Source organism: Zalophus californianus, chromosome 4, assembly GCF_009762305.2.
Source record: "Zalophus californianus isolate mZalCal1 chromosome 4, mZalCal1.pri.v2, whole genome shotgun sequence".
Classification (NCBI taxonomy): Eukaryota; Metazoa; Chordata; class Mammalia; order Carnivora; family Otariidae; genus Zalophus; species Zalophus californianus.
This window is the reverse complement of record NC_045598.1, coordinates 50,074,707-50,100,931: the sequence shown is the minus strand read 5'-3', so window position 1 is coordinate 50,100,931 and position 26,225 is coordinate 50,074,707. Positions and strand designations below refer to the sequence as shown.

The window sequence follows — 26,225 nt, the reverse complement described above, 5'->3', positions numbered from 1 at the left end:
TCAGTCTATACACCCCAGGTAGCAAAGTCTTCTTCAAACATCTTCGCTTGGCTTTCATCTAAAAAGGTAAACACTCGGATTGTTGGTGTTTCTTTTTTCCTGCTTGATCACAACTGAACTACAGTTTCCTGCTGCTTTCTGGACAATGAAACATGAACAAAAATGTAACTTAGTGTATTTAATACTTAACCCCTGTTCGTTATCACCCTAGACTGCCTCCTTAATGTTTTAAAGCCTTTAAAACATTTTTTTTCCTGCAAATCTGTTCAGAGTTCCCTAATTTTAGCTTCATCAAACTTAATACAACAAAATACCTTCAAAAATACAGCATACCTGTAACGTCCATTTACAATGGTTTTTCAGTAGACCTATACTTCTGAAGCATAGGAATATGCTATACCATTGAGAGAAAAAAAATAAGTGTATTTAAATACTTACAAAAAAAAAAAAAAGGAAACAGGAAAGTTTTAAACTTAAATCCAGTTCCCAAAGGGGGGGGCGGGAAAGAAAGAAAAGCAATTCTATGAACGCTGCCTTTATAATGGACAATCAGAAATTTCACTAGGCTAATTTGACAGAAATTTTTCCTCATTTAAACAACATTACAAAAGTCCTGCATTATAAAATAGGGTAGAATAAATCAGTGTAATCAATAAAACTATACAACAATACAAATTACATATCTTCTGAGTGGGCAGTTTATTCTCTCTCTTTGCAGTCATGACTACAACATGCTCACTAAAAACAACTAAAACTGCCCAAACTATTGCTTAGTTTGTTTTGTTTTAAAAAAAGGGTGCAATTTTATTGTATATACAACCAATTTACTGGTAATACCTTGGCTTATCGCAAGGTTCTGACAAAATGTTTGTCTAGGCTTTTTTCCCTTCACTGTGAAGCACTGAAAGCTGCTATTTTTTTCTTTTTTTTTTTTCTTTTTTCTTTTTTTAGTGCACATATGTCATAATAAAGTAATGCCCAGCTAAGTGCTATAGGGGAAGGCAAAGTATGCTGGCTGGCTATAGGAAGTGACACCATATACTGACAATCACACCATACAACAGCGCCAAACGACTATTCAACCACTTATCAGACACATATGAAAATCCAAAATGTTTTATTTTATTTTTTTTTCCTTAAATAGAGATAACCAGTAAACAATTTTCAGAACTTGGAAGTTTAAAAACGTGCATATAAAAATGGGCATTATATACTTTTTATTGAATGTGGATTGACTGCAGTCTGCTAAGAAAAATGGGGTGTGGGAGCTGAAGAAAAAGGAAGTTGTCTTTTTTTTTTTTAAGGCTTGCTTGTGAAAGGAACAGTTGTAAAAACAAAATTGCTTGAAGCAGGGTCAGCTTAGTGCTTCACAGTTTGACTGCTTCTCTAAGAGGAGCCCTTCCTGCGCACGTGCATTCAAAACTCACAAAAAAAAGTACAAAGACAAACACCTAAAACACACTGCGTCAAGTGCAGCACCGACTTTGGTCAAATAAAAAAAAATAAAAGAAAAATTAATAATCGCTAAGCTTTTCTACACGATATAAGCAGGTATTGCATATTTTCATATATCTGGGGGGGGGAATAAAGGAAGACTCCAAATAAACTGTAAAATGCAGCAACATCCAAAATACTGATATTCTAAAGCCATCTACAGATCTCAGAATAGCACTGCCACTGACCACAGAGGACAATAAAGACTACTCCTATCTGCGGAACAACTAACTCTCTATTTAGTTCTAGATGTTGAAACTGACGATGGCTGACATAAAAGTCACATTTACAAAAAGTGTCTCCAAATGCTTGACGAGGGAAAAACCCCTTTCAATAGAGGAGCATGTGCAACAATTCCACAAATAATCGCTATCCAGGGCAAGGCACATTGATATGGAATTTTTGTTTTCGTGCAAATTAAGGAAAAAAAACAAAACAAAACAACATTGTTTCAGGGGGGAAAGATGAGGAGCAAAGTGTCTTCCCAAGAATTTCAGTTACTTGATTGTATAGGACAGTAGTAGAACCCTTCTGAAGGGCTGAAAAACATAGTTTAAAGGCAAGTGCCTAGAGTAGGGATTACAATATTGTGTCTTAATGCACTCTACTTTATCCTACATTAACTATATAAAAATTAGTTACTAACACTAGAACATGCAGAGACTTTCTCTGATCAGCAGGGCTTGCCAACCAGAACGTATATATATGTATAGTATAGGAAACCTTCTTGAAGTTGCATGGGAAGCAAAGGGGTGCTTCGCTGTCTGGTAGAAAAATCACTTGCACTTTTTTTGTTACTTTTTTTGTTTTTTTTTTGTGTGTGTGTATTTTTTTTTACATAAGATACAGGACATTTGGGGGTGCAAACTTTTTTTTTCCCTAACAGGTCCCCTTGATCTGAATGGGCACCAGCATTTATGTCCGTATTGGTTTCATTATTATTATTATTATTTTTTTTTCCCATAGCCCAGTTCAGGAGCGCAAAGGTCTTGAAAAGTTCTGGACAATCTCTGGTACAATGAAGTGTCTGATAACTGATAAATCCTATGTTGCTGGATACATGTAAAAATTTTCAGAATTGGCATAATCCATTATAGTGACTTCTAGCTTATAAAATTAACAGATACCATGATTTCATTTTAGTTATGTGCTTTGATAACAGAAAATAATTAATTAGCATTTAATGTAGTTAACATATCGTGGTAAAAGCACCATTAGATTTGTTTTTTTGTTTTTTTTTTAATTTTCCTTCAGTTTTTAAAGGGATACAAGTTTAACAATAAAAAACATAAAAAGCAAAAATAGCTCCCCTTTTTCTTGCAAGGCTGTTTTTTACCCCGATAATTTAGAGTCCTGGGGTGGAAGGACTTGAAAAACAAAAATAGAATTTTCAACAATCTCTATCTTACAAAGATATTTAGCTATCCAATGAAATTGCACTTTACTCATTTCAAAATTCGATTGTTTTGATTGATTCCTGTCAGTTTCTGTCAAAACAGACCATCTTCCCCATTTCCATGTGAATTTGTGTGTCATTGTTGAAATTGTTGAAAAAATGTTTTTTTTTTTTTTTTAAATGTAAGTGCAGCATTTCACAACTTTTAAAAAACTGAATAGTAGTAGTAGTAGTTTGTCATTTCGGAATTGTTCTGCAACGTGAGTGGATTCACTGTCCTTGTGGGCCATGTTATATATTTAACTGCTGACTGCTGAACCAAACCAAACCAAAAGAAAAAATAAAAAAGGAACATAACTGCATTTTCTTTTTCCAATATGTTACAGAAAAACATTGCCCTTTGACTGTCCCGTAAGTTATATATTGCAGATCTCAGCTACTACAAAAGATTTCGTTCTCTATGCGCCTCCTGATGACTCAAGGAGGCTCACACCTGTGTGGGTAAATTCATGAAATACTGTGAAACAGCCAGGCTCCGTAAGGAAAGTGTGTTACAACGGGAAGTCAGTGAGCAAGGGTAGACCTCCACTAGCCACATCACCTAATGCTCACGCTACCACGGAAACACTCCCAATGTTACAAAGCCCAACCATTTCCAGCACCATATGAGAAAATTACAACAGTCCCTAAAGTATTTAAAAAAAAAATCCCAAAAGGTTATGGCCTTTGTTGTTTGACCATAATGCTCGCTGTTTCCATGTACAAGTTGATTGGATTCTCCCCTTCCACTGACAGTGAAGTTGTAACCGCGCTGGGTTGAGGATGCGTCCATGTTACAGAGTTGAGAAGGGGTCAGGTGGTCTGTCTGGTGGATGGTGGGACGCTGCGACTTTTATCCCAGGTACCAGGACTGGAAGACAAAAGGAAAAGAGCAATTAGAGGTACAGTTTTGAAAGTAACATATTTTAGAAGTTGCCCTTCCGACCATGAAATTGGGATCTCTATTAGGAATGAAGTGGGGTGGGAGGGGAGGATTTTCTGGGAATGGAAGAGAGGAATGACAGACAGTAGTAAATCTTGAGTCACTGAAGTTGATCTTATTCCTCTGAAGTTGAAACTCAGTGTCTTCACTGGGGTTTGCCAACGTTCTGAGTATGTCTCAAAAATAAAGTGTTTGTGTCCACTTGAAATACATATGTGGGTTTTGCAGGCTGGCAGGGGCAGCTACAGGAGGGCAAGAAGCTTGATCATCTTGTCACTGAGTCCTCAGTCCTAGCACAGTGCCTGCAGTAGAAGGTTCTCAACAAACAAATGTTGAACGAACAGACAATGGGTGAGGGAAGAGGTTTCCTGTGCTGATCAATGTCTACTTGGATGATTTCCACATCTCCTTTTCAATGAGATGGAGGCCCTAAAGACGGTGCTGTGACATTCTTTGAATGGGCGCGGATGATCAACAATGACATAAAAATAAGTGGGGGTGAAGCAGATAAAGGGGCTGCACGAAGAGTCCTGTGTGATTTGGGCAAGTCACAGCACCTCTTTGATACCCAGTTTCCTTTATGTGTGCCTGAGGTAGATTTTATGAGGTAAAATGCTCCTTTTGGCTCAATATTTCTAAGATAATTTTTCAAAAATGACATACAATAATCCAATGTGATCAAGATTTCACCCTGTTAGCTGCCATGATGTCCAAAGGACAAAAATGAGGCCATTGCATAGCCCTTGCTCTTGTTTTTGTTTGTTCAGCACTTATTTAGGAAACCTTCCATATGCCTGCTGGGGCCCAGCTACCAGTTACCTTTTCCTTTCAAAAATCCTTAGGTGATTGGCTTTGGACAACAGTCTAGTGAATCGTCACTTTATATGCCAGCATTGTTTTCTCTGCTAGCTAAACAAAGTGGCCAGTTATGGTGTACTATCAAAGTTGGTTTCTAAGTGAAATAGAGAAGTGTTTGGCTTTTGCCAACTTTTCCCTAGAGATACTGTGCCAAATTCACCACATTCATCATCATTCACAGAAAAATTGTCAACTTCTAGCAAAAGTGAATGTCTCTGAAATCTCTGAGTTGGCAGTATCAGAAAGGGGTACATTCGAGTGGATTCAGTCAGACGAAGGCTCATCGGTGCCCAAGAGATTCAATTAGGTAAAGGACGGCCTCTGATCCCAGGGGTGAACGGCGAAATGATAGTTCCGTGGATAGCTACCAGGTATGAGATTTCCTGGTCACACAAGCTACCTTTGATTTCCAGAGGACTTGAAAAACCCAAGCCTAACCCGAAAAACTACTCATCCTGTGTACTTTTAGATGTTCCTCTTTGACCACATGCTCTGAGAACACAATAAAGCCTCTTGTGTCCTGAAAGGAAATCATCCTGGCAAAGACACACGGCCTACATCTAACTGGACAAAAGGAAGGAGAGGGGGAAAGAAAGGAGAGGGGAGGCAAGGCCCGAACTGTATTTCCAGTAGGCCTCTCCTCCTAGCTGACGGATCCGTGCGTGCCACGGCCGCGCTCTCTCGCTCACAAAACAGTCTCCAAGTTTGGGTGCGGCGAATAATGCTTACAGGATTTCTGTTCTCACACTTTCTAAGTCAGTTGTGAAATTCCAGCCTTCTTCAATTTGACGCTGCATAGTAGTTCTCGAAGCAAACACCGGGGACCCAGTGAGTCAGCAGGGGGAGCAGTTTTCCATACCACAGTTTCTGGACACAACCTCAGCGCAACAAAAATCTGCAGTGGCTCTGCACTTCTCTTAAAAAGCAAAGCAAAAAAAAAAAAAAAAAAAGTTTCTTCACACATCTTACTATTCAGTGTGTGCCTTGCCGACAAGGTTACCCCAGAGCAGCTCTGTAATCCTTCACTGAAATAGGCTTTATTGATTGCTCTGGTCTATTGTTCTCTTTTCAAGTCCCCCAAGTTCAAGTTCATCCTGGTGTTACATCATGTCTGGTTGCTAAGAGCAACCAGACAGACCCAGACGTGACTATCATTAGCAAGAAACCCTCCGCTCTCCTCCCACCAACCTTCCAGTGGCTCTGACGTAGCAGGCCCACTGCAAACACATTGAAGTATTTATTCTGCCTAATTTATGACCTACACAGCAAGCAAGACCCCCACTCCAAAAACCAACACTGTTGTATATTTAATTAATCTGTCTTTCTCTGGCACTTGGGAAAGTTAGACAAAGGACTAATTATTGTGTTTCACTCTCCACACTTTTCTTTTGGGGGGGTGAATATTTGCATGGGAAAGAAAACTACAAGGCCTAGCATTGCCCCCCACCCCGCCACTTTTTCTTTTTGCCCTATTGACATTTCATGAAATACTTTAGCTGCTTAAGGGAATTAGAAAAAAAAATGTGATGTGAATGTTACTCCTTCTGAGTTGGTATTCAGTAACACAAATCAACTCATGACATGTTTAAATTTAAATGCTAACCACACACTCTCAGAGTTACTTTAAAGGTTAGTTTTTAATCAATAGAAGTTGCTGACTCCGGGTTTTTGAGCTGCGCACTGCAGCTCTTGGGCTTTTGTCTACCGTTAGAGCTTTCAAACTTTTTTTTTTTCCTTGAGATGATTTTAGCAATGATTTTCAGACACAGAAGGCTATTGTGCTCTGACCAGCAACATGTCAATAGAGAAGCGAGTTGCCCTGTGGTGTGGTGTCAATATGACTCCTGAAGGCATGGGTTGGGGGTCTTTAATAACCCGTGAAAAAAACTTAATTAACCCTTTCAGGCCCAAACCAAAACCTATTCTTAAACTTTTTCACTCCTGTAATTTGACCATTAGTACTTATTTCAACATCACACTAATCTTCATGACAATTAACCCAGCTACTTGACCAAGGCTCCCCCACTCCCCCCCCCCCAACAATGGGAAGTCAATCCGTTAGGGGAACCACACAGGGAATTTGTTTTTTGAGGATTTTTGGGGGGGGGGAATGAGGTCTCTTTGATTAAATCATTTATTTGCCGAGATGGCAGATAAACAGTTATAATAAGAATAATAAAAAAACTCATCCATTTCACTGAATTATTTTCTCATGATCAGTTTGTAGCTGAAGACGCTCCTAATTTCTTTATGATGAATGTGATAGTTGCACATGTATATGCCACTCGATTTCTAGAAACTTCCATGAACTACTAATAACATCAAATGGACAAGGCAGTGTTTGGAAAAGCCCACTTTTCTCTTGTGATGTTTTCTTAGAAAATCTATTATGCAAGCAGTGCTAGTTTCAAAACATGACTTGAAGAATGACTCTGAGCATTTTTTTTTCCTTGGGTCATACAAGAGAAATATAAAAATAATCCTGAGGTTGTTAAATTGTTGGGGTTGAGTAGCAAATCACTGGGAAAATGGTGCCACACCAAACAAAATTCATTTATGGAGAGTCAAAAAATTGTCTTCAGACATTTACTGACACAAACTTCCATTTCATATGGTTTCTGCCTTCATACTTTATAACCCCTTAATCTAACCTACTGCATCCAGATGGACTACAAAGGAATCTCTGTCCCTTATCTGCAGAGAGTTCCAATATTACAATACAATATAGGACGATGTTATCTTGATACATTTACATTAAGGAAGTAAACACAGAGCTTTGATCTATTTTTTTCCTCAGGGACTTTCAGCTATAGTTGTTTTGGAGGTCCATAAATCCACACTCCCACAGAGGCTCCAGTTCAGTAAAATTACTCCATTACATTCACAATTTCTACAGTTTGGGATGTGCCGGGTGGGGGGGGTGGGGGGGAACGGCGAAGGGTGGTAATTGTCCTCTTTCAGTGTTCAAGGTGAAACATCAAAAGAAACCTGCAGTCCAGGACCAGAGCTCAGCTTTCCTTTTCTCCAGTCAAATGAAGAAGTAATCTCATCAGGTTGGAAAGTGCTGACTAAGGATTTAATAAAGTGCCTGCAGATGTGGCGTCTCTAAGGTATTCAACTCATGTAATGCAAAACAGCTCCACACTGAATGTGCTTATAAAATTTCATTTAACCATTGCAGCGCGAAATTTTTTTTTCACCGTTCTCTAAGGAGTTTTATCACACTTCCCGCCCCTTAATTTACAGCTCCATGAAAGTTCGAATCCCATTCTGCTGGGATTCTGGAATCCTCACAGTAGTCAGGTTTTATGAACCATAAACAATATCCATCCGGCTGCATCCTAAACAGGAAGGCTGGGACGGCAGTAGGCACCTTTGACAGTGCCAGGCTCTTTCCTTTCTTATGCCCCACAGAGAGCAATTAGGAAACTCTTTTCCCAAAATTTGGTCATGAGCTGGCCCCAAGACATGGTCGACGAAGACTAGACTCCTTCGTCAACAACAAATGTTCTAATGTGAATAACAAGTTTTTTCTTTTTTTAAAGGGTCTTTTATATACTCTTCTCACTAAGAGGGCAGGATGTATATTTGAACAACAAAAGGAAATACAAGTCTGTTTGAGATAGCTCTATTTTACTTTAACCAAAAAAAGAGAGGGTGCAGGGGGTGGGGATGGGGAGGGTGGTACAGATTGTGACGCAGCAGAATCTGTTTTTCAGATTAAAAAGTTAAACAAAAGGCCTCAAGGGCAAAGTTGAACACTGCGGAAGGAGGCTGTTAATGTGGAATCCAGAACTGGGTGTGACACTTCGCTTTCTTCCCCAGGCAAGGTGGGTTATTTAAGGACATTCATACACAGAAAACAGAGACGTGCAGATACTGGGAGGCCTCTGTCTCCATGGCCCCAGCAGGCCCGACTCTTCATCAGCCCCAAAGAGGACGCTACCAACCGGGACTGCGTGAGTTGTGGCCACCATTTTGACTCTTGTCTTGAGGAGAGGCTGTCTCTGCGGGGTTGCACTCATCCAGCTTGTCATTTTTGGCTTCCTGCTCTGGTTTGGATGAGCTAAAGCCCACTGTTGAGCCTGAATGAGTCGCCCTCGGCAAATCAGCCCCAAACCTGGTAGCTCCCCGGCCCCCTTTCAATACAACAGAAATGGACAGGCCTTCCGGGTTTCTCACATCAGTAGACACCATTTTGGAGCATTTCTTCACTCATTCTGCAAGCACCAGGGGCCCGATGTGTGCTTGGTGCTATGTATGCTAGGCCCTGGGCATAGAAAGTGTACAATAAATAGGTCCTGCCCTTAAGGAGTGGTTTGCGTAGAAAGACGGCACTGAACCGCAGCCTTCCATACCCTTCAAGATACCAGGCCCTGCTGGTCTCACAGTAGGATCAACCTTTATCAACCTCATATCGACTGATGAGGCTAAGCATTCAATGTCTGAGGGACCCTGGACTGAGTCCCACTCTTTCCCTTAGCAAGTTGTGTGACTTTAACTAAGGAGGTCTCTGTCCTCGGGCCCCCAGAGGACTGCTGTGGGGAGTCTGTCTCTGCACGCCAGGAGAGGAGAGTGGGTTTTTACACTGGTTTCTTCTGAAAAAGGTGGGCAGCTATCCACAGGTGTCAGTTACTGATATTGCCAGCCACGGGCTTTGATCTCTGCCATCATTTTTCTTGTCTGATTTTGTTAATTAAAGAAAGCCTGTTTTCAATAATGCTAAACCAAGACTTGTTTATTGTACAGGAAACTATTAAAACATTAATGGGCCATGATTGGCCCCACTTACCTTTGTGGCCTTATCTTTTCACTGCCTGTACTCAACACTTGTGCTGTGTGAAACTCCTTCCAGATCCCCCAAAGCCAAATGTTTTCTCCCTGCTGGGCCTTGGCACGGGCCATCCTGTTCTCCTTGGCCTTGCTAACACTTGCTAGTTCTTGCATTCTCAGATTAGTATCCCTTCTTCCAAGGGGTCTTTCTCCAGGCCTTTCGTCCTGGGGTTTACCTCTGTCACAGTCTCTGAACTGTAATTACCTGTGTTCTCCCCAAGAAAATGGATATCTTGTTGAGTGTGGCATCCCTGGTGTCTTGCCCAGTGGCTGGGGCAGAGTAGGCAGTTACTAAATACAGTTGAAGGAAGGAAGGAAGGAAGGAAGGAAGGAAGGAAGGAAGGAAGGAAGGAAGGAAGGAAGGAAGGAAGGAAGGGGCTGTCTCTAAGGTTCTTGAAGCCTGGTGTCAGTTACCCCAATAGGGTATTTAGATGGATGACTTCCAGCATAGCTGAGCCACATCCATGCTCATGCCCCGTGGCCACATGGCTCGGCCCCCCCCACCCATGACAGACGTGCTCCTGAGAGACACAGGCAGGTCCCCGCAAGCTGCCCCAGGCAGTTCTGACGGAAGAGCTGCTGCAGCGGGGCCAACTGCGTCAGCAGCACGTGCGATAGTGTTGTAACATGGACGGCTGCCTACTTACTACAAGCACAGAGCAGTTGTCCAAACCACCGCTCCCTGGAGAGTGACCGTGCTGCTCTCGGCCAAGACCTCCGTTTGGTTCAAACCTCAAGACGGGAAAACACTAATCTTTTTACCCAATAAGCCATCCAGCACCTCCAAACCTTGGGAGTACACACACAATCCAATTATTCCGACTGTTGTTCCAAAGTCTAAATCTTTCGCCGTCTTCCAACTTGCCCCAGTGTCTGCCTCCCCATCAAGTACTTTTTTTTTCTTCTTGGTCTCCCTTTACAGTCTCATCTGAGTAAGCTTTTACCTCATGAAACCAAAGACTTCCGAATGAACAACTGCACTCTGGCCCGCTCGCGTTCGTGCTGCAGACTTCCCAGAGGGCTGTGTGCCTCGCGGTGGAGCTCGGGCCCCGGAGGCCGAGTTAGCAGAACCCCGTCGTTGAACCAGTACACACCATTCTGTACTAGTGAAGTCATCTTAGGCAAGTTCCTTAGCACTCCTGGGTCTCCATATTGGACTCCATGAAATGGAGATAACAACTTGATCAGTTTTTATGGGGCTTAGATGAGCTAATGCCTGGCTAGAGGCAAGCACACAAAACCAGAAGGCCGGGGTAAATGGACTCTCTAACTCTAACATGTGTACGGGCCCTACGGTCCACGTGAGACCCCAGGAGGACCGGTTCCCTTGGAAAGTCATCGCTCAACAAGGCGGCTCTCTCTTACTTAATGATATAATTTCTTAGTTAAAAGTAGCAGCTGCGTCAGTTCCATTCCCCCACTTGCAAGAGAAAGTTCTTGAGAAAATAAAAATCTGTCTTTAATTGCGGTATTAAAATCAGCAGCGAAACCAACCACACAAAAGGAATTGGCTCAAGTTTATGAAAGGCATTTGGGTCCTTGCCTTGCAAGGCTAAACTGCACGCCTTGGAAGTTGGGGGTGAGCGGGGGAGAGGGGAGGCGGGGGTGGGGTGGGGGGAAGTCGTCAGGCAACCAAGTGGGACAGAAACAATCCTATTTTGGTTTTTGTTAGTGAACGGCATACTACATAGATCAGAGACTTCTTATAAAATACAAACCCCCACTGTACACAAAGCACAGGAAAATGTGAGGAAAAAAGGGAAAAACTAAAAGCAGCTTAGGGTGTGTTAACGCTGCTATTCTGTCAGCTTAAAGAGTATTTTATGCTTGATCAACAGCTCTTTTTTATTGTGCTTTTCTTTCATTCATTCAAGACATCAAAGCTGAGCACCACCAGTGTACCTGCCCTTCTGGAGCCGCTTGTGAGGGGGTTCTAATGAAGCACGACTCTGGGAGCCGGAGACCCCCGTGGACACGGCAGTTCAAAGGGAATATTTCAACAATGATTACATTTTGTAAATCTTTTTATGAAAGAGACAGCTTATTTCCTGCTTTTTCATGAAAAATAGATTCTATCCATTAAAGTGAGCCCGCGCCACGGAAGCTGCTTGAGATCTGAGGTGCAGCGTGGAGATTAAGGGGACAACGGCCCGATGAAATCGTCCAGAGTTCCTATCTGTTTGGCTAGGATGGCACCGCCGGATTTTCTGGGTGGAGCCCAGACGGTGCGCTGGATGGCTCTGCTAGCGGAAATGCAGTGACAATGGTGCTTCGAGGTTTATTTTCAGCCGGGGGCCTGGTGTTTATTGTTTGTTCCTTTTTATTCTTTTTTGATTCCACAAAGTCCAAACCAAATATCAGAAGGCATTGGGCCACCCCTTTGATTGCACAGGAAAAAAAGATGAAAGATTTTAGTTACAGATTCATTAAATGCTGTTATTTTTAATGCCCCGAAATGGGACAGACCCTTTTGCACGTGGGAAGTTAGCCATTAAAAAGCTGGCTCCGCTCTGAAGATACAATACAGGCTTTATTATTGGCTAATGTCTGCCCCAGAGGCAAAACTAAAGAAGGCAGGCTACCCTTTTGTAATTTTTGATTTTCAGTATTAAGATAATCTTTCCTCGGGTCTTTCTTTTTTTTCCTTTCTTTTTTTTTTTTTTTTGGCGGTGGGGAGAGCTGAGTACAGTAGGGACGGAGGAGAATAATTTCCTAGGGAGCTATGAAATGAAAAAAAAAAAAACGTATGTTTTCTGCACATCAGATTCCAACCTTAATTAAATGCCTGTTGTCTAACAAGTGCAGACAGTCACACTTGGGGCTGGCCCAACGGTGGCCCAGGGAGGTAACCTTTCTGTTTAAAAAGAGAGGCGTGGGAGTGGAGGTCAGAGCTCAGCAGAGCGTGGCCACATTGTAATAATCATTCCACCCAGTGCTTCTCTGCTCCTGCTCTTGCCCCAGAGCTGAGAAGCCCTTCCCAAACACCACTCAGGTTCACAGCACATCTATCATGTAGATGTAGTGTTTGGATTGTGCAGGTAGAGAGAGTCTGGAAAGGGGTAAAAAAAAAAAAAAACATTAAAGCGAAAAGTCCAATTATTACAAGAAGTCTCCCAAAGACGTCCTGCAATAGAATGACAGAGGATCTGATACTTTGCCAGAAATGAATTCCCAAACTAGCCTTTTCAGCCAAGGAGCCCTTTAGGCACTGCATGGCATCTGCCACCTTTGGACCTTTCCACTGCAGCTGGTGCCGACTGGCACAGCCCAGGGCACAGGTCTTTGCTTCTTACCCCTTTATTCACCCTCTGGTCACAGTCCGGGCTCCTTCCTCTTGTCCTTTCCAAGCCCCGTTTCCTGCCCCCCGCCACTCCACCCCTCTAGCCAGTCTCTTTCTCTCCCTTTCCACCTGGGTTTGAGGGCCCCCCCGCCGGAATTACAGCAGACCCCTCCTCTCCCAAAGGCCGCAGGAATCAACAGTTCTTCCTACTCCATTCACCGGATTAAGAAAGGAAGCGCAGGAGAAGGCACTCAGCTGCAACCACAACCACCCCGCCTAGCAGCTGGAATGGAGGGCTTCTGTAGTGAGCCAAAGAACCAAAGAAATGAGGCTTGGAGGCAGAATTGGGGCAGAAGATGGAGGAGGCTGCAGCATCTCAGTTCTCAGGCTCATGAGAAAAGAGAGGATAGTGAGACGCACCTCAGCGCTGGACTGTGAATTGGGAGGCCAAGCTCAGTCCCCAGCTACCCTGGGGGTGGCACCCCAGGGGACTCTGATTCTGCTTACAAAGATCCCATTCCTGAACTTTCTTTACCTTCCGGGAACACCTGCTTTTCCATTTCACTAGTTCCAGGAGTCATCTTTTCCTTGTTCACAGTGTGGATGGACTACTGGGGTAAGACTGTTCAGATCCCTCACTGAGCTTGGCCATGGAGAAAGCAGGAGACCTAAATTCTAGTCTCTGAGACTTCGGGGGTCCAACCTTACTTATCCGCAAAGCAGGCCTCGGTATCGTGGCATTTGGGGGAGGAAATAACAAACACAAAAAGACAAAACTTTCAAATACTGGCCTAAATGACTTGGAAATACCAGCCAGAAGAGTAAGCAGCATGGTCACGGAAGGCGTTGCTGTGATCTGGATGGCGTGGGGTGGGGTCAAGGTCTCCCTCCTCTGGGCCAACTACCCTGGATAGAAATGGAATGATTTCCCTGAGCCCAGGCAAAGCTCCATGTGACATCCCCGAAAGCACAAACCAGGGATCAGTGAACAATGCTTTCCTCCTCCTTCTGAAAATGTGGTAGGATTTAGGGTTTTATGGCAACACAACTTGTCTTTGTTAAGACGTGACTTGCAAAACAAACCCACATGGGGGAGTTGGCAGTTTCAAATGACAGTACTTTTTTTTTTTTTTAATGCTGAAACAGCAAATGCTTTTTATGTTCAGATTTATTTCCTTCTAAATTTGTAGATTAAATTTACAACTAAGCAATATTCATTACTACAAACAATTCAATTCTTCCTGAAGGGGAGGTGAGTGGGAAGCTTCTTGGTGGGGTTGGGGTGGGGAGTTGAACAAAGGCAAAGATCCCATAACATTAGCACTCTGTATGAAGGGTCTTATCAACAGTTTGGACATATACATCATATATATGACCAGCAGAGCTACTTGGCTTCCCTGCCAGGAGAGAGGTAATATTCTAACACAGAAAATTTAATTAATTCATTTTTACCTTTCTAGTCATGACTTTAGAGATGGTAGAGCTCTCCCAAGCAAAGATTACTGAAGACAGATTTAAGAATGTGTTTTATAAAATCAAGCATGGTAACAAAATCACCCACTTTGTTGTCAGATAAATTCTACCAGGTACGGCTCCGCCAGTAACTGACATTTGGGAACAAACTCAGAACTCATGCACACAGGACTAATCCGGAACAGTTACACATTCTGCTATCACTTTATTATATTTTAATGAAACCAATTACACATTGGACTGTTATATGCTCATTGACTCTTTAAATATCCTTTTCTCTTATTAAATCACCATATGGATGGGAGATCCTATGGTTCACTTTGTAAGAATGGTGCTAAGTTCAAATGATACCTATTAACTTTCACTGGATTCTGCAATCACAAAAATCTTGCAGCTCTACCACCTTGTGCTATCTTGAAGGTGTTGAGTTAAAAAAAAAATACTTGAAGATTTTTCTCTCTCTTCGAGGAGTGAATTGTCTGAGCTAAAATATCGCTTCCTGTTGTACTCCATCAGCCTTTCGGCGTTGTTCTTCAGGAACATGTTTACGAGTTCAACTTCAGGTTTAAACGAAATAAAACACTCCTCAGGAGTTTATAACCGAGCCTCATTTACATGTGCTCCCTCTGAGCTCTGCCGGCCTCAGTGTGTGAGTTTCCAAGGCTTGGGGAAGGAATGTTTTACAGTTGGAATCTGTACTGCTTTCTCAGGCATTTCAGACTCTGAGGATGGGCACACAAACTTCAGTTAGTATTCAAAGTTTCCTCAGATCTGCTATAAAGTCAAAGAAAGAGAGAAAGAAAGACAAGGCAGGGGCCAACTGTATCTTCTTAATTTTCCCCATCAGGCGAAATTTCAAGTTAACATTCCAGTTGAAAAGTAACAGATTCTAGAAGTATGTTCTAGAATTCCACAGCCTTTGACTTTGAATTTTTCTGCAATCATTTTCAGCATTTTGTGAAAATGATCGGTGTGTGTATTTATTCTCTTCAGATATAAAAACTAGGGCTTGCCAAACTGTTTTTCTGCCTTGAAAATGAAGATAGAGTATTATGAAGATAAATGCCTCCCCCCCCCCCGGCAAAAAAGAGATCCCATATTGTGTTTATGAAAAAACCTAAGGGATTTTTTAGGTCAGAAAGATCTCAGGGATTTTCCAGGCAATGAAGGTACACTAGAGAGAAAGAACTAGCTATTTTGGGTTGGGAACAAGGAAGAGTTGAAGTACGGATTCTAAATGCTATTATAGGGAACCGATCCAGAGAGAGCTGATTTCATCGACTCACTGAGGTTAAGACTATGCAAGGGTCCAGGAGTTCAGAGAAAGCAGCCATGGTCTTCATGGGCAGAAATGGAAAAAGAACCAGAGAAATAGCACCATGGACCCTGCCACTCAACTTCTCTCTGAAATTTGAGTTTATCTAGTGAGATAGTAGGTAGAGGAGTAATAAACTAATGATGCTGGGGCTGAGAGCTACTTTCTAGCATCTCTTCACCCCAGGATGCTTCTTTCCCGATAGGTGAGCATATCCAGCATCACTGTGGGTCGTGACATTCCCAACTTCAGCAGCTACCTCCCTGCAGAGTGATATGTGATGAGGCAGGTAGTTCAAGAAAGACTAAGTGATGCTGTGGGGGTTAGAGAAGAATCTACCTGGCCGAGGGTGGATGGACAGAGAGTCCACAATGAATCTGTGTCTCAGTGTGTGCCTCTGTTAAGAAGGGATTAAGACCACCTTCCTAGCATGGTGGCTGTGGGGATAATATGAAATAATATATGGAAGTGTTTTGTGTCTGAACTAGACTATGCAGAACTGAGGCTTGTTTTATGGTATTCTTTTCTGACATGGGGAAGACAGAAAGCTCATCCTTCTGTGCCAGGTCACAGCTCTTCTTGGCCTGGTACAATGAGGGGCAGTCCTTTTTCTTGAATCAATACAATAACAGCACGAGTATGCTAGCCATATACTCTTCCCTCAACCCGTGAACTTAGATTAGCTTAAATTCTGAGAAACATCAAGGATTTTCTAAAAACAAATTAAATGTTAATAAGCTTCTAACTAAAACTCTTTGCTATGAAAATAAGAAGTTTCTTCTACTGGATAAAGGACATGAATAAAAAGTGGAATCCTTTAGATGACATCCTGAAGAAATGGATGGTAAAAGGAGTTTCTTTTTGGATGGCGGTTTTCTTATGGTGACTGAGTGGAACCTGGGCTCCTAAGTAACCCTAAGAGTTTCTCAGCCTTTGACCAGGAATGACTGGGCAATCTGGCAGAAAGATGAGAATTTGCATATGAGATAGTCTCTGCTAATCTCATTGGTCAGTCAACCACAGATTACTGAGAATCATGTTCTTTCGTCTGGGTTTTTTTTCTTTTTTCTTTTTCATAAACATCTAATTTTGACTCATTCTCCACTGCCCTTTGGATTCTGCTGTTCAAGGTTGCTATAGGAAACAAATTAAACACAACTGCTGTTACTTTTTTTTTTTTTAAGTTCCTCTGGCAAAATGGTGGATGGGAGGAATTTTGAAACTCAAGACAGTCTGCAGATTTTCCTGAGGATTTAATTTATCAATGTGAATCTTAATCGTTTTGAAGATGAAATAATTTGACAGTCGACCCGGTAGTTTGAAAGGCTGTACATTCGTTAGCGTGTTGGTAGGTAGATGCAGGTCTCACGTTTTTAAAGATTTTTATTTATTTATTTATCTGACAGAGAGACAGAGAGAGAGCACAAGTAGGCAGAGCGGCGGGCAGAGGGACAGGGAGAAGCAGGCTCTTCACGGAGCAGGGAGCCCGATGCGGGGCTCGATCCCAGGACCCTGAGATCATGACCTGAGCCAAAGGCAGACGCTTAACCAACTGAGCCACCCAGGCGCCCCTCATGTCTTTAAAAACTGATGCTGAATCCTTTGATAAAACAGGGGCCTTATTCTTCCACGGTTTTCTTTAAGAAACAGAGAGCACCAAATCTGGAAACATACTTGCTTGATAGAGCTACACGGAAGGCAGGGGCTGAAGAGGACAAGCTATTTCCTAGAAGCCGATTAGACACGTGGAGAAGCTGCCTTCTCTCTTCCACTCCCTTCAAGTTTGTTGTTCAGTGGCATCAATCCCTCATTTTATCATGCAGCTTAATTTGTGCCTGGTTCGTATTCCAAGCAAGCAGCCAGGAAGGGGTGCAGAGGGGCAGTCCAGATTTGACAGCACGGACCCTAGGGCTGAGGAGCATTAGCGAATTCCATAAGGAGTATCAAGCAGCAGTTCTTAGTTTACAAAGGTCATTGTGATGCAAGGCCCAGGGGAAAAGCCTAGCGAGCAGTCTTCCTGGAAGATAGTGGGGGTGGGGGAAAGGGAAAGAATGATGTTTTCAGGAGGGTGGGGGTGAAGAGAACTTGGTCCATCTTTAGACTTTGACAGGAAAAAATATTTGGGAAGAGGCCAACTGTGAGATGCAGCATGGCCCTAGCTGGATGGTAATGATGTAACAAATAGCAACATCCAGAGCTATCCAGATACCAGGGAGAACAACTGGCAGATATTAAAATCATTATAAGATGTGAAATTATACCTCTCACTGCTTCATTATCACTATATTTCATAATATTTGTCTAGAAAGGCACACAAAGCCTATCAGGTTAAATTAATCCTAATGATCAATTTTAGTTTTATTCTAATTAAACAATTTCAATTTAATTAATGCGAGCACAGAAATTAGTCAAAATTACAAATGTAAATGTTGAACTTTAAATCAAAGGTCCTCCCTGCTCTCTGCCTCCTGTAGAAGCACTTTAAAGTGTTTGCCTGTGAAAGTGGATGGGAATTTTAACCTTTGTCTACACTGTGAAGGACAAAAGTTAGACAACTGTGTAAGCAAAAGCTCCCCAGGAGCAGAGACAGGAGCACGGGCTGAACCCCCACCCGCCCACACCCACACCCACACAATGCACACACATGGCAGTGTCCGAAGAGAAATTCCCTGAGGTAGACTTTTGAATTAAGTGCTTTTGTTCCTGGGGATTCTAATGCCCTTGGGTCAGTCTAATGGATATTGGGCTTTTATAAAACACCTTCGTAAAACAGGATTCACGCACCCATTTCCTAAGGCACCTATGAAACCACCAGTCCCTTGCCTCCTGGAGTTGGATACCCTGAGTTTCAGTTCTGCTTTGCCTCTGTTTACCCATGTGCCCTTGGAAGTCGGTCCACCTTCCCTGGGCTTTGGGTCTCTTATTTGCAGGTGGTGTTTTATCAGAAGGATGCACACTTCATTCCAGAATGCACTTGAAGCTGTATCTGGGAAATGACGCCGTCTAGCATGATAATCTTTAAGGAAATTACCAGCTTCAATATTCTGTAGTTCTAGAACTTCGAAAAACACTGGCATCTTAAAATGGATCTGAAAATGGTATGGGGGATATGTGTCTGAATCATCCTGTAAAGACATTCAAATAACCTTTCTTCTCCCTTAATAAAAATCCAAAGTAGATGGAATCCAGAGTTCCAAAAATTTGAGGAAGGAAAGGATGTAGCAAATGAATTTTTTTTTTCTAAATGGAAACAAAAGCAGAGGGGGTGGCAGCAAGTGCAAAAAAAAAAAAAAAAGTGAAATAGAAAAAAACATAATGAAAAGAAATGCATTTCATTTTTTGTATTTAAACACTTTTGTACTGGTGGATCATACTTAAGAACAGGCCTGTAGTGTCACAGATTCTTGGTCTTAGAAGAATGTTATATGTGACATAAGATTCTGTTATTGCTCTTACATTCATAAGATAGCCACCACTTCTTTTCCCACAAGGAAGCCTTCATATATGATCTTCCATCTTGACTTGTTCCCAATTGCATATGAGAATTATTTGATAGCAATCAATCCACCATCACTGTTCGGGGACATTATAGGAGAACAGCAGAGTAATTTAACAATATAGTTGATTAGTGTAATAATCATCATTAAACGGTAGTAATGATAGTGGGATTCCCCTTACCTTGGTTAATGACCATAGACAATTCATTTCTTGACTGCCAGTGGTAGAAATGGTTTTTGAAATATTAACTTCTGCCCCATGGGAATGACACTTAGCCCACCACATTTAATTTTTGACCTTCACTGAACAGCATGATCCTAATCCCTTGATTTTATAATCTTAACTAGGAAACATTAAAATATGGATTGACTCCAGTTGGCAGGAATCTTTATGTTCTTTTCACTAAAAAAGCTATAAATCCAATGGTTGACCTTTTATTTCCAGGTCACAAATGACACCCACTCACTTTTGTCCGTTCACATAGGATTTATGTTAGGGTCTACAGGTATAAGCCATGAAAGTTGAACTTTAATGAAATGTCTTTCAAAGATATGCACTTAACCAAAAATTTCCCACAAAAAAATTAGCAAATAGCCTTTAAAAAATAGCGATTATATCCTCAGCTGGCCTCAACTAAGTCTATTTTTCACTTGTAGTTAAGTTTCCTCTAATACTATTATTTTTCTGAGGGTAAAAATTAGGCATGTGTTTGGGATGATAATAGTACCTTAGTTCCCAATTTAGATTTCTAAACTGAAAGATTTCTGAAATGTTCTCTCTTGCCATCACCATAATTCATCTATCTCCAGCTGAAAAATGTTCCCTGTCCTTTTTCACAAAATCAATTGTATTGATGGGAGGCGTTCTGTGTTGTCAATCAGGGAAATGTGAGTTGATGGGACCCCAAACCAGTGAGATAAGGTAAGGAATACCAAACCTGCTCAGGTCCATACGATCAGAGGGAGATCAATGCTTCCCATAATACTCTTCCTGTCATGTAGCACCCTACCTGTCACAATTAATAATGTAGAAGGGGCTGATTAACTTAAGTAAAGTGCTTTCTGCTGTGTAAACACATAAAGATCTATGAGGCAAAAAAAAAAAAAAGCAAAACGGTGGGGCAGGAAAGAACAAAACGTCATTTTTATTTTTCACGTGGATGCGTTCTCACTTTCCATTCTTCTCTTGTAACAATTACTGTACCAGCCACTCTGACAGAGTCAATAAATTGATCTGGGTCTTGATGTAACAGCAAAGCAGACTGATCTGATACACCATTATCTGCAGTGGAGAGTGGGGTGGGGTGGGGTGCGCCTGGGTGGCCGAGGGCAAGGGGGAGAAATCAGCAAGGGCAAGCCAGCGTTGCTCTGGATAGATAATGCTCTACATGTAGTTTCTGGAAGAGATGAACGCATACATGGTGTGCTTGTGTGCATGAGCATGTGTGCATACGTGCATGCGTGTTAAGGGACAGAGAAAAAGAAGCCTTCAACTTGGCTAAAGGATGCAGCCTAAGTAATACCGTATGCACCACTAATATTTAGGTCCCTGCGGTATTTCAGTCACTCAGACGGATCTGCAATTCAATGAGGATCACCACCCCATTAGAACTAATCATGTCAGCTGTGTATCTGACAAAATAAACATTCTGAAACTGTGCTCCTAGGTTCGTAACTTGTTTTTGCACTGGGATTTTTTTTTCTTTTCTCCCTCATCCAGCATAAAGTTTAAGAGTTTTTTAATATGAAACTATAACATCCATACAAACTCTCCGTATGCATTCCTCAGCGTATTTTGCCTCCCAACCAGAAATTGCAGCTGTTAGCTGAGCTTTAACTTGCTCCTTGGGAGTATGCTAAGTATGTTCTTAATAAATAAATATCATTCCACTAGCTAATGAGAGAATTAATGGCACAACTTATGGAAAACGGACGTGGGAGGATGGGGGGAGAAGAGACTCAGCTTAGGGGGAAAATGACCAGATTACTTCTGGGGGTTTCGCCATATTAACATTTCTGGGTTTCTATTAGCAATCACAGGTTCCTGGTCCTAAAGATGAATGAGATGCATCCTGCCTGACCTCTGGTGCTTCACAGAGGTTCAGTTCTAAGGGGTGAACAAGCAGCAGTACACATCAGCTCTCCGTGTGCCAGGGAAGGGTGCTGGGGGCTTTATAATCTAACTGTATTGAGTCATAGAGTCATAAAGCTTTAAGTGGAATGCACGAATTAATTTATAATTTTATAAATGTGACATCTGAGGTTCAGAAAGGCTAAAAACTACCCCAAGATCATTGTACTAATCTTAGACTGCCATAACAAAACATCCTAAACTGGGTGGCTTAAACAACAGATAAATACCCGAAAATATTTATTTTCTCACAGTTCTGGAGGCTGGGAAGTCCAATATCAAGGTTCCAGCAGATCTGCACCTGATTTGTACCTAAGGGTCCTCTTCCTGGCTTGCAGATGGCTGCCTTCTCACTTAATCCTCATGCGGTGGAGACAGAACACTCTGGTGTCTCTTTTTCTTTTTTTCCACTTAAAAATTTTTTTTTTCTTTTTATTGACATATACTGTATTATCTGTTTCAGGGGTACAGGTCTGTGATTCATCAGTCTTACACAATTCACAGCGCTCCCCATAGCTCTGGTGTCTCTTCCTATGCAGGCACTAATCCCACAGTGAGGCCCCGCCTTCATCTAAACCTATCTCCCAAAGTCGCCATCTTCAAATACCGTCGCAGTGGGGGGCTGGGGTTTCCGCATATGAATTTTGGCAGGACGGGCGTAGGGGCGGGAGGAAAGGGGGAACAACAAGACTCAGCTGACAGCAGTCACGTACTGAGATAAATCAAAATCAAGTCTGTCTGGCTCCAAGGCTGAGGGCTTCTCTACTCTATGATACTGCCCAGGAGAGGTGGGTACCTCATGATCATAGGTCTTCAAACTACTACTCTCTGTAACATCCTGGATCTAAGGAGCATTACAGTAAGCTCGGTTAAAGTTTCTTCACATATAGAGATTCCACTGTGTCCTTCACTTGCTTCCCACCTTCCACGGAACGAAGTCCAATTGCCTTACCATTGTAAAAAGTAATGTATTTATTCACGGCTAGACCCTAACTTCCTAGCCTCATTATTCAACATTCTCTGCCATTTACATTAACAGATATACCAAACAGAGTAATGTTCTTCGAACACACATTGCTACTCTTTCGCATGTGTTCTTCCTCTTGCCTGGAGTGGAATGTTGTACCCACCAGGCAGGTCTGTCTCCTTCAAAACCAGCTCATGTGTCTTTCTCCTCGAGAATATATCTTCCGTGAGTCCCCTGCTTCTCTCCAGAGTTAATGACCTACTCTCTGTACTCCTTATAGACTAGGCATACTTCAATTGTTTCATTTATCATACCTTACTATACTTTGTTTACTTTTCTCCCTAGAAGTCTGTGAGCAAGGTATAGCAGGGACTGGACACACACACACACACACACACACACACACACACACACACCCTCTTCCAGCCTAGTGTGGTGGCAAGAATATAGTAGGTGCTCAGTAAATTCTGTTTTTTTTTTTTTTCTGTCCCCAAGATCAAACACATAGCTGATGAGTAGGGGAGATAAACTAGGTATCCAAGTATTTTAACTCCTAGTCTAGTGCTCCTTCTATTCTACCAAGATGCACGGGTCCCTACTACGGTACTACGGTCAGTTCCCTTACTAGAATTTTCTATTATTATTGTCCTTCCATTCCCCCAGCGTGACTCCTTCCCCATACACACATCCTCCATGGGTTCGCAGAAGGGAGGGGATCATACTTGAGAGGGGCAGAGGCTGTGTGCCATGACAACAGGCCTTAAATTTCCCCCAACTACTCAGGGCAACAGGAGACAGCATATCCTGCCTTGGAAGGGAGGACTGAGCACTTTCCACTTTCCACATTATTAAGGCAGCAGGGTGAGGGTCTGAGGTGGCCCTTCAAGTTCGCGTCCCGGCGGCAGCTCCATTATCCCGCCACATTCAGAGTGTGGGAGGGAGGGCATGAGGGCCAGGACAGCCTGTCCTAACCCAGCGGCCCAGCCCCAACACAGGGATACAGCTTATCCCAAGCTCCTGTGATTCATTAGTTAATGTGTAAAGCATTTGGAAAGTGGAAAGCTAATTAGAAGTGCTAAGTTATTTCATCTCTGCTGTAAAAGAAGCAATGTGAAGCCCAAGGAAAAATTCTCATGCAAATATTTTGGGGAGGCGTGTGCTGCGGAATGTAACTCAATGAATAGGCTCCATTGAAAGGCTATATCTCAAAAAGAGAGGCCCCCCCCCCATAAAAGAATGTGCCTCCGTCCTCAATAAACAAACAGGAAGGTAAACAAGTGGGTGTGAGAAAAGTGGGCAGGAAGCATCACTGAGAACTCATGTGAGAGCTTTGAAAATCTCACTTTAGACAATAGGTCCTGGCTTTGAAACTCTTGTCTGTCCATGGGACCTTCAAGGTCTTAGGCTCATGAGGAAGCCTGGGAAAGCCTGTGCCCCAAAGGAACCCCCTCCTAACGTGAACAGTTATTTTTTGGAGCCCAGGAACGTTTGGGAAAAGCGAATTCCTCGGGCAGGGGAGTTTCACAGGCAGGGGCTTTGTGGAAAGGGGGACAGTTGGCCACCTGTATTGCCTCTCTACTCATAGTTCACGGAGCGGGGCCAATCAACTCATTTTCCTGTTCTCTGAACTCTGTTGACTCAAGCTCAGCAAAACCAGGCTCTTTTCTTTTGCAAAGGAAGCATCTGGTTCCAAGTCATAAAAGAGAAACCCAGAACCCATTGCTGACTGTTTGATAAGCACCTGGGAGGGCACGAGGAGGGCACTGTTTCACAGGGTTCCCTTGCAATTACAAAGGGACATGTCCTCCAACTCAGCCTTTTCAGAGGTCCAGTTTACCGGGAGAAAGTTGGCCCAGCCCATGGGAGCTGGTCTGCACAAAACTCCAGTATGTCTGCCTGAATCCCGGACTTGGACAGAGGGCTAAAATGACCTGATCGCTACACACTCACTCACACTCACACACACATGCGTGTGCACACACAGTATTTATGTTTCTTAGACACATGGGGAGCGAGTGTAGAGGAAAGGCACTGTAAGAAGACAGGCATCAAGGGATGAAGGGAGTCAAGTGCTGGAATAGGAGTTAAAAGCCCATGAAACCTACCAGAGAGTGGGAAAGAGGAATATGGCAACTACTGCTATCAGTTTACCTACTACCTATGGCCCCTTCTTTCTTGGGGCAGTTTTATTTAGGGAGGACAATGTAACCAGCCCAGGGTAATAGATCACGATTTTAGCCAATCAAGATAATTCTGTGCTAGCTTTCCCAGCGTTTTTTGCAGCTAAAGATTCAAAATGTAATCCAGTTTTAGTCAGTGAGACCTAAAGAGAAATTTGCTAACAGGAAGCAGGGGAGGAGTATGGCAGGGCCTTTGTTTCCCTGATGCAAGAGGGATAATGGAGTTAAGACCTGGGCATGATGTCTGGAGCTGCAGCAGCCATTTTGCAACCAGAGGCACCAAGCGTGAGGATGAATAGACAGCATGCCGAGGATGGCAGAGCGGAATGTCTGCAAGAGCATGGGTTCCTACTGGCATCATATAGCAGATGAAACAAGGCCAACAACCACACAGATTTCACATGAGGAAAATAACCCTGATTGGCGTAAGCCACGCTTAATTGGGTTCTCTTCTATGAGGTAGATAGATGGTATTGTGGCCTTCATTTCATAGATGCAGGAATTGAATTTTAAAGGGTAATAATGTCCAAGATCACTCTGATGAATGGCACAGCCAGGGCGTGAAAATAGGTCTATCCAACTCTTTAATTCATGACTTTTTCCCTGTTCCTCCAAAAGAAACAGGCCACAAGTACCAAATATGTTTCCCTTAGTATCCTGGAACATCCCCTGATCAGAAGAAGCATCATTATCAAGATCCATCTAAGGACAGGAATTTTGACAGCAATCCCGCATTGATCCTAGGGTTTTCTGGCTTTGTTGCAAGGCTATCATCAGACTCTGACCTCACTCCTCTTAGAACTCTACAGAAATTCTCACCTTGTTTTCAAGCCTTCCTCCCACTTCATTTCCAGCCTCCATTTTCCCACAATCCCAACGGCAATTAGACTTCTTCCGTAAGATCTAAAATTTCAGGTGCAAGCTCCCTCTTATCTTCCCCTTGTTCCTGGCCACTGATCTCATTTGAATACTGAGAAGAGGCAAGGGAGGAAGGAGACAGGATTTACTGAGCACCTATTGTGTGCCAAATCCCAAGTAGGCACTTAATTCTTTCAATCATCATCCATTTGCTCTAACTAAGAAGCTTCCCCAAATCTTTTTGGAGCAAGAGCAAACAAACGAAAAGGCTAAAACCAAACTACAACACGGAAGTTAAAGGTAATGGGCTTATGGAAGTATAAGAACTGAGGGAGAGGGTGCCTGGTTGGCTCAGTTGGTTAAGCATCTGCCTTCAGCTCAGGTCATGATCTCAGGGTCCTGGGATTGAGCCCTGCGTCAGGCTCCATTCTCAGCGTGGAATCTGCTTCTCCATCTCTCTCTGCCTCTCCCCCTGCTCATGCTCTCTCTCTAATAAATAAATAAAATCTTAAAAAAAAAAAAAAAGAACCGAGGGAGGTAAAAGAGACCACTCCCTAGAACTGATGCTATCACTTTGCCCAGAAGTGAAGTTTGTGGCTGAGAACATCTCAAATGAGCTGCTAAATTAAAAACTGAAAGACAAGGGTTCTGTTTGTTGAAAAGTATATCTTAATAGTGTCTCATAACCTATCAGTGAGTCAGCTACCAAGTGTACCAGAAAAGAATGTACAGGTTGGTGTGGGAGATGGGAAGCTGGGAGGATTCACTCTGGCCCACAGCAGTACAGAGGGAGGGGAAGCACACTGCATGAGTAACTCATCCTGGTGAGGTGTTGTTTACTACTCAACACCTGTGACTGGGGATGAGCACATAAGAGAAAAAATGACCAGGCACTGCCTTTCCCTTCAGGGTCTAATGGGGGAGGTATTTTCATTTGCTGCCAGTCCTTACCACCCTCAGA

The 26,225-nt window shown here is 42.7% G+C and overlaps 1 protein-coding gene across 5 annotated transcripts in view; it reads right to left on the bottom strand.

The window, feature by feature from the left end:
- Window positions 1-1,301: 1,301 nt before the first annotated feature.
- Window positions 1,302-26,225, bottom strand: part of NFIA (nuclear factor I A) — a 355,478-nt gene continuing 330,554 nt past the window's right edge. For all 5 annotated transcript variants that reach the window (XM_027597934.2, XM_027597919.2, XM_027597911.2 and 2 more), the window contains one exon: window positions 1,302-3,800. In XM_027597934.2, the coding sequence (XP_027453735.1) occupies window positions 3,783-3,800 (18 nt within the window). In that variant the 3' untranslated portion in view covers window positions 1,302-3,782. The remainder of the gene's footprint in view (window positions 3,801-26,225) is intronic.